The sequence below is a fragment of the Octopus bimaculoides genome, chromosome 20 (assembly GCF_001194135.2).
Source record: "Octopus bimaculoides isolate UCB-OBI-ISO-001 chromosome 20, ASM119413v2, whole genome shotgun sequence".
Classification (NCBI taxonomy): Eukaryota; Metazoa; Mollusca; class Cephalopoda; order Octopoda; family Octopodidae; genus Octopus; species Octopus bimaculoides.
In genome coordinates, this window is record NC_069000.1 from 8363266 (window position 1) to 8371950 (window position 8685).

The 8685-nt window shown below is 35.8% G+C and overlaps 1 protein-coding gene across 8 annotated transcripts in view; it reads right to left on the minus strand.

Moving 5' to 3' along the window:
- LOC106877583 (piezo-type mechanosensitive ion channel component 1) overlaps nucleotides 1-8685 on the minus strand; it is a 141934-nt gene that overhangs the window by 33678 nt on the left and 99571 nt on the right. For all 8 annotated transcript variants that reach the window (XM_052975090.1, XM_052975089.1, XM_014926523.2 and 5 more), the window contains 11 exons: nucleotides 8504-8654; nucleotides 8131-8291; nucleotides 7671-7813; nucleotides 7245-7349; nucleotides 6623-6692; nucleotides 5724-5887; nucleotides 5214-5308; nucleotides 4349-4423; nucleotides 1671-1929; nucleotides 990-1178; nucleotides 533-631 (listed from right to left, as the gene is read on the minus strand). In XM_052975090.1, coding sequence (XP_052831050.1) covers nucleotides 533-631; nucleotides 990-1178; nucleotides 1671-1929; nucleotides 4349-4423; nucleotides 5214-5308; nucleotides 5724-5887; nucleotides 6623-6692; nucleotides 7245-7349; nucleotides 7671-7813; nucleotides 8131-8291; nucleotides 8504-8654 — 1511 coding nt within the window. The remainder of the gene's footprint in view (nucleotides 1-532; nucleotides 632-989; nucleotides 1179-1670; nucleotides 1930-4348; nucleotides 4424-5213; nucleotides 5309-5723; nucleotides 5888-6622; nucleotides 6693-7244; nucleotides 7350-7670; nucleotides 7814-8130; nucleotides 8292-8503; nucleotides 8655-8685) is intronic.

Consider the following 8685-nt stretch of genomic DNA (forward strand, 5'->3'; position numbering starts at 1 on the left):
AAAATGGCATATAAACCCCAGCACATCATGGAAGTCTGTCTTTCTTCTGATTCAAAGAAATCAGGAATCATTAGGTAAAAAGTAAAGGTAAAGTTACCTTCTCGAACCATACTGACTCACAAGGACCAGTTTCCCAGTTTCATGGCATATATATTCATTCCCCACCTGGATGGGATGCCAGTCCATCACAGGCTTACTCACTTTTGCCAACTGAATGGAACAACATGAAATGAAGTGTCTTTGCTCAAGAACACAACACATTGTCTGTTCCAGGAACTGAAACCACAATCTGACAATCAGGAGTCCAACATGCTAACCACTAAGACTGCCATTGTTGCAATAACTCCTCCCATATAAAAATACACCTCATGTTCATCAGTGATAAGGGGACAAACAAACACAAAGATACACATACGTAGATATATACATACACACACACCAATATATACACACACACACACACATATATATATATATATATATATATATCAGTGTCACTGAGAAAATTTAAAAAGCAAAGTGATTTACTCACATCATGCATCTGTGGAGATGCTGGAGGACTTAGTTCCTTTCCTTCGGCTTTTGCCAGATCAGCTGTGATGTCTTCAGCATCTTTCCACAAGCCATAACGCTACAACACAGCAATTCATTTAATTAGATACATGTTTTTATTGCAGCACAAACTGAGTCGTCTTGTTCATGGAGCCAACATTCAATATAAATTATGAATTTTTAATCGAAGCAAACAGAAATCTAAATGCTTTTTTAATTGCTTTTAAATGCTTTTTTTATGATGAATTTTCCTTTACAGTGAAATTTCTTAAGGTGAATTTTCTAGACATGGAAACAAAGTATGAGTGAAAGTGTGAAGAAATGCGTGTTATTTATCAAAGTCCTCTTGGTGACTGCATTCTACAATAGACCTCCCATATACACACATTTGCTGTAATCCAGTAGAATAAGAGGAATAAATCAAGAATGTCACATACCTTCAAAATGGTTCTGTGTATAAAGAGAACTAAAAGCAAGGCAAGATCATACATTGCATAGTAATCTTGCTTCTCAATACCCAAGATTCGTGGTGGCCAAAATGGATTGTTTTTCCAGTTTTTAGAATTGTCGTCATCATTCCAAGGAAAGAATGTAAACTGGAACAAGTATTTTAATACGACTATAGCCTGGAAGTAAGAAGAAAAAACCCCATTTAAATCTCACTGTAACTGACTTAAATAAGTGATAACAAAATTAAATCTAATGTGCATTTGTCATTCTGGAAACAGAACTAATACAATACAGGATTATAAAAGTCAAACTTATTCACTATTTCATCAACCCTGAAGGGATGAAAAGCAAAGTCAGCCTTGGTGGAATTTGAACACAGAATGTAAAGACGGACGAAATATGGCCAAGCATTTTGCCTGGCATGCTAGCAATTCTGCCAGCTTGTTGTTTTAGTAATTATAATAATAATAATAATAATAATCCTTTTTCCTGGAGGCACAAGGCCTCAGATTTAGCAGGAGGGGACTAGTCAATCATATCGACCCCAATGTTTCACTGGTGCTTGATTTATTGACCCATAAAGCAACAAAGGCAAAGTCGAACTTGGCGAAATTTGAAATATAACAACAACAACAATAATAATAAAAATAATAATGATAATTATCTACCTCAGTATAGGTGATAACGGTGACCCAGAATGTCTTGGATGGTCGAGGAACAGATAGCATTCCCCAGAGAAAGACCATAATTGGCAGAGGCATGGAGAGCAGACTAGCAGACATCATTTGGTTGAGAACGATGAGAAAATAGCAAACCAACTCGGAGCGAGAGATGAGCATGTAATAGTAAGCTACGAGTAATCTGTAGAACACTGGCTGGGCTAACTCGAATTCATTTTCTTCTTCAGCATTGTCAATGTCTTGCAAACTGGAAAAAATATGGAAAAAAAGAAATAATCAAAAACTCATCACTATTGAATAAAATTATCATTAGGCTGTGTGGTAAGTAGCTGTGGTAAGTAGCTTGCTTACGAACCACATGGTTCCGGGTTCAGTCCCACTGCGTGGCACTTTGGGTAAGTGTTTTCTACTATAGCCTCGGGCCGACCAAAACCTTGTGACTGGATTTAGTAGATGGAAACAAAAAGAAGCCTGTCGTATATATATATGTGTGTGTGTGTGTGTGTGTGTGTGCATATGTTTGTGTGTATGTTTGTCCCCCCAACATCACTTGACAACCGATGCTGTTGTGTTTACGTCCCTGTAACTTAGCAGTTCGGCAAAAGAGACCGATAGAATAAGTACTAGGCTTACAAAGAATAAGTCCTGGGGTCGATTTGCTCGACTAAAGGCGGTGCTCCAGCATTGCCGCAGTCAAATGACTGAAACCAGTAAAAGAGAGTAAAAGAGAGTAAAAAGATGATTAAACATTTGAAATAAGCCATTAAACATTTAACTTATTTTCTAGCATACAAATCAATTCTAGTAAATAGTGTAAACATGTAAGATAAACATTCAAATGTCGTCACTATTTTTCCTAATCCTGCTGCATTTCACATGGAATTTTTGGTCCTTCAACCATTGTCTTGGTGTTTAAGTCGACTGTAAATTTGGGTCAGAAATATTCAACTGGTATGTTGGAAAATACAGTATTAACCAATTAACAAAGAGAAAGTCTTCTTTCCCATTTAAAAAAGCAAAAGAAAAAACAGTTGAACATAGAAGAGGAGATGGAAAATGCTTAATACTAATAAAGACATGTAATAAAGGCACATGTATGGAAAAGACTTGTGAATCAAATACTGGGTACTGCTCTGGATTTTAATTTTATACTGGCAAAAGAGACAGTAATAAATCCAGTAATGTGCACAACTCTTCTATAATAATATTTTGTTGTATACCCAATTGTATATTAGCTAATAACCCATTTTCTGTAGCGATGTTTGAACAAAAATTTTAATAATTTTATATTTTGTTGAATTTACCTGTATTTACCTGTAATTAAAGTCACTTTGTGACAAAAATTTTGGTATAGAATTGGTTGAGAACCTTTCGTTAATTTATCTTCCAAAAATCACATTAATATGTTGATAAATAAAAAAGTTAGAGTTGTTTAATGAAACCAGCCTAAATTTATGATTATGTTAGAAATTAATTGAAACACATAAGGGGTGTAATTTGGTTAGAAATATGGTAACGAAAGGGTTAAAGCGTGGACTGAATGCTTTTTATGTGGCATCAGTATCCGTAGGGTCACCAAGTAACATTGGAAGCGGGGATCTTGAGTCAGACAATGAAAGGTTAGAGCTAAACAGGTGTCTAGCTATAGTGGAGGTCCATGGTTACCCAGAGAGAGAGAGAGAGAGAGGGAGGGAGAAGAGAGGAGGGAGGGAGGATGAGAGAGAGGGGAAATAGAGAAAGAGGACAGAAACAGGGGTGCTGATGTAGGAGATACTTGATTACTTAGTCAGAGGGAAGAGCAAGGGAAAGAGAGAGAGAAAGTGAGAAGGAGTAGAAAACAGCAAAAGTGCAAGAGAGAACAGGGGAGAGATGGCGGCGAAGTTCCGGGGTATACTCACAAGTAATGGAATAGAAAATTTGCTGAAGAGGTCACAGTTGTGTGATGAAAGTTTTCCAGACAATGGACAAGATAAAATAAGAACAATAATATATGAGTGAAGAGTGAATACATAGTGCATGTGTTTATTTGGCAAGGAAAAAAATGACCATCCTGAAATATAGGTTATCCTATATCTAAATTACATATAACAGTTATCCTGTATATATATTATATATAACAGTTATCCAATATATATCATACATGGAGGTACCCAAAAGTAACTGGAAACGTTCTCTGTGTGACAAGCCTGTAGTAAGTTCAGTAATCCAATATTTATTATATATAGCAGTAATCTAATACATATATATAGCAGTTATCCAATATATATTATATATAGCAGTCATCCAATATATATATATATATCTAGCAGTAATCCAATATGTATTATATATAGCAGTAATCCAATATGTATTATATATAGCAGTTACCCAATATATATATATAGCAGTTATCCAATATTTATTATATGTAGCAGTAATCAAATATTCAAACATATATATATATATATATATATATATATATATATATATATATATATATATATATATAGCAGTTACTCTAACTTGCATAACTTTTCTATTTAGTGGTGGTATTGACCTCTTTTTTCTCTCTTAGTCTAACAGACTATGGCAAACCACTGGCCCCCACAAAACACAAGACAATGCCTATTGCAAAGTTCAAATGCCAATCGTGTGTGTGCATGTGTGTGTGTGTGTGAAATACTTACTTTGTCTTGGTGAAAGACTTTCTGATATCAGTTTCTTGCGGAGTGTCTACTTCCACTGCTATTTTGTTAACGCCGCTGCAAGAGACAAAAGAGATTAACAAGCCATTTCATACATTCTCAACACTGTACAAAAGTTTATTTTAATCTTTACTGGTTTACCTGTAGCACAGTTTGAACTTTTATCAGTCATTGATTGCTACCTGAAACACACCCACTCAATGAATACAACAAGAAGTTTTACATATTGTAAGCTAAAGCAATTACAGAAATTGCAGCTTAAGGTTCTTATATTCAATTATCAGAGATGGTAACTTCACTTATATCTATTTCTTGTTTCAGTCATTGAACTGCAGCCATTCTAGGGCACTGCCTTAAAAGGTTTACAGTTCTATATTTGAGAGATGAGGAATTAAGTACATTATTTACATTTGACAGATACATCCACGGGCATATGGCATAGGGGTTAAGAGCGCAGGCTACAATGTGTTTATGAGTGTAACACCTAAGCTCCATGCAGCTCCAGCAGAAGGTAATGGCAAACTTATGCTGACTCTTTCGCCACAACTTTCTCTCACTCTTTCCTCCTGCATCTAGCAGCTAACCTGTGATGGACCGGCATCCCGTCCAGGTGGGGAACCCATATGCCAATGAAAACAGGAAACTGGCCTTTATGAGCCAGGTATGACTCGATAAGGAACAAACAACAACAACAATTTATCTGGCCCTGTCTATTAATAATTACTGTTATTTATTGGTGTTCTGCTCAATTAGGTAAGTTATTTGTAACAAGAATTATGGTTATTGTTACAAATACAATGTTATCTTCATATAAAAAAAAACGGAAAAAAATTAATATATCTCTTACATGTCTTCTGCTGCTCTGGTAACAGCTTCTTTGGAATCAACAGTAGTTATTCCTTCTTCCATTGCCGATAAGGATAAAAATGTCAACTTCTCAGCCTGAAAGAAAAAGGGAAAAAAACAAGTTTTTTTTAATAATAATAATAATAATAATAATGAACTTATTGTATACAGGGCTCAGATGGCTAGACAGTTTTACAAGATCTAACAAATCAGAAAGCCGACTAAGAAATAATATATGTGACACATATAAAGCACCTATGCTGCCACCACATAAAAAGCACCTAGTACACTCTGTAAAGTGGTTGGTGTTAGGAAGGGCATCCAGCCATAGAAACCATGTGAACAACTGGAGCCAGGTGCAGTTCTTTGAGTTGTGAGCTCCTGTCAAACTGTTCAACTCATGCCAGTGTGGAAAATGGATGTCAAATGATGATGATGGTAATGGAATACATGTTAATATAACCAATACGTGGAGTATTACAAAACATTGAAAATAAAAAAAGAAACTAACCTGTATTTTCAACTTCTCTTTCCTCATGTCATCAGTCAAAGTATAAGCGACACGTCGATAATTCCTAGATATTCTATTGAAGAATTTAATAAGCCAATTAGCCATACTAACTAGGATAGCGATGAACAAACTGAAGCTATTGGAAATCTTTGAGCAGAGAGACTCTGGAAAGAAAGGATACAGAAAATCAAGTCACCATCTTATTCAGCAATTCCATTTCTCTTCACATAAATAATAAGCTCCTTTTAGTTTACAAAAAGTATCTATTATCTATAGACATACAATCTATACAGTAAACGTGATGTGGATGTGTGTGTTCGTATTCGTTTTTTTGTTTCAGTCATTTGACTGCAGCCATGCTGGAGCACCACCTTTAGTTCAACAAATCAACTCCAAGGACTTTCAAGTTGCTCAAATCCTCTAGCCTGGTAAAAATGAGTAGTGCTTGTATTTCAAAGGGTCAGCCTTGTCACATTCTGTGTCATGCTGAATCTCCCTGAGAACTATGTTAAGTCCAAGCAAGGTTGCATATGGAAAACCAGTAGTCGTCCATGTATACCAGCCTTCCTTTTCCACACTACCAATGTTATCCAAGGGAAAGGCAAAGGCTTGGCACCAGTGATGCTGTAACTCATTGCTACAGCTGAGTAAACTGGAGCAATGTGAAATAAAGTGTTTTTTTGTCAAGAACACAATACATAACCTGGTCCAGGAATCGAACTCACTACCTCATTATTCTGAGCCTGATGCTCTAACCAGACTTAAAAGTAAGTACTGGGGTAGGTTTGTTTGATTAAAACACTTCCAAGTAGTGCCCTAGGATGGCTGTAATCCAATGACTGAAACACGTAAAAGATAAAAAGACCTACAATTAAAATATCAAATAAACTGCAACAAACCTTTAGGTTTAGTAGTTTCTTCATCTTCAACCTTATCAACAGAAGTTCCCATGACGATGGCGACGTGTTTCTGAAATGAAACATGGAAAGATTGAAAGGGATTTGTGTGAAATATTTACAATAACAATAATAGATGCCAAATATAACTGCAGAAATATAACCGAATTCAGCCAAACAGTGTACTTAATTGCAACAAAAGCTGAAGTAGTGTTATGGTAAGTAACAACTGTTTAACCAGTTTCTATATCTGAGAGATGAGGAATTGTGTACACATTAACAACAAACAAGATGAGGACAAATATCTGTCTAATGTAAATAATGAACTGTTTAACCATTTAGCATTTAAACCAGCCATACCAGGTCCAAATATTCTACCTGTTTTATGTTCAAATTGGCCAGATCTGGCCTCTCACATCTATCCTACACAGTGTCATTCTAAAAATAAACAATCACATTATCAAAATCTTGAAGCTACAAGAAAATTCATGATTCAAAACACTGCAAAGCATTGCGTTTGACAGAGTATCCGAATGCTAAAGGGTTAAAACAGGAAATGACAGATTTATTAAAAGAAAGAGAAGCTATAAAATAGATAACCTTCCATCATCTCTGATTTACTTACATCACCTGATGGTGTAGAGTCGTGTTGACTTACTGGTTGGTCTGTTTCTTCTCTTGCCTTCTCCAGAGCTGTGTCAGTTCCTGAGTCGATAGCAGTGGACAACAGCTAAGATGTAGCAAACAAAGAGATGGTGTTAATGAGATTCAAATGAGTTATAAAGCAAAATATCACTTCTGTTTCATATATAAAGTAGTTTCAAGGACACTATTCTGAAATGATGATGTGGGCATGCATTAGTATTTTTACATATGCATTCTCAGTTTGTTTCAACCACTAGAGTAACTTGGGATTTATGAAAGGAAAGTTATATATTACTCAGAACATGTGAAACAAGGGCCAACTAAAAGTCTGGAAACAAACATGGACATTTAGGATTAAAACTGACGAAAATGTTTTGGACAAAAAGGGTTAAGCAGAAATTCTCACCTGAAGTGGCCCCAATGCTTTATCTTCACTGCCACTCCGTTCTGACCGACCAATATTCAAAGAAGTGGTTGGGCCCTGATCTGGGCTTTCAGGTACCTCTTCTGTTTCATCTTCAAATAAATAATAGTCCCCAGAACGGATAGCTGAAAAAGAAGATAGTGCAAAGTGAAGGACTGTAAACAGCAGAGTCAAAAATTAAGTCAATAAGATACAATTAGAAAAGAGAAAAAGCTGAAACTAAAATCACAAAATTTGATTCTTAAAGATATCACACTTCAAAAATGAAAACACAAAAACTGTAAGCCCACATAACTAGAAACTTAAAACTGTAGATGAATGTAATTGACAGTAATACATGACTCAAATGGGTCATGCTCTACTGATCTGAATGTAAGGACAGCAAAACCCATCTAAGAGAAAGTGTCATCAGTGGAACAACACAACAAGAATAGAAAAATACCTTGGAAATGTTCGTCGGGTTCATGGAAGCTCTTCTTCAGTCCTGCTTGCTTAGCTTTCAAATGCTCCATCTTTTTTTTGATGGTATACAACACTTCAGTTTCTCTCTCTTTCTGAAGCAGCACTTCTCTGATCAGTATACGATTGATCAGTTCAGCTCCCCTGGACACAATAAGTGGGTTCATTTAGTGATTAACCAGTAATAGACAAAGTGAGGAGATGGAGAGAGTAGAAAAGAACTGTTAATAATAATAATAATAATAATAATAATAATACTAATGGTTTCAAATTTTGCCACAGGAGTAGCAATTTTAGGGGAGGGGATGAGTCGATCACAAAAACAAACAAATAAAGAACAGTGAATACAAACAAACCTGGATGCCAATCGTCTTTGAGCTTCCAGTTCTGCTACAATATGACGGAAATAATGGGAGCTGTACACTCTTCGTTGCAGAAGAAGGAAAGCAAAGCAGATCACATCCCATCCCAGACCATTTTTGTCTGCTTCACAATTACCATGTTGCTCTACAAAACAGGGATTTTTATTTGCTTATTC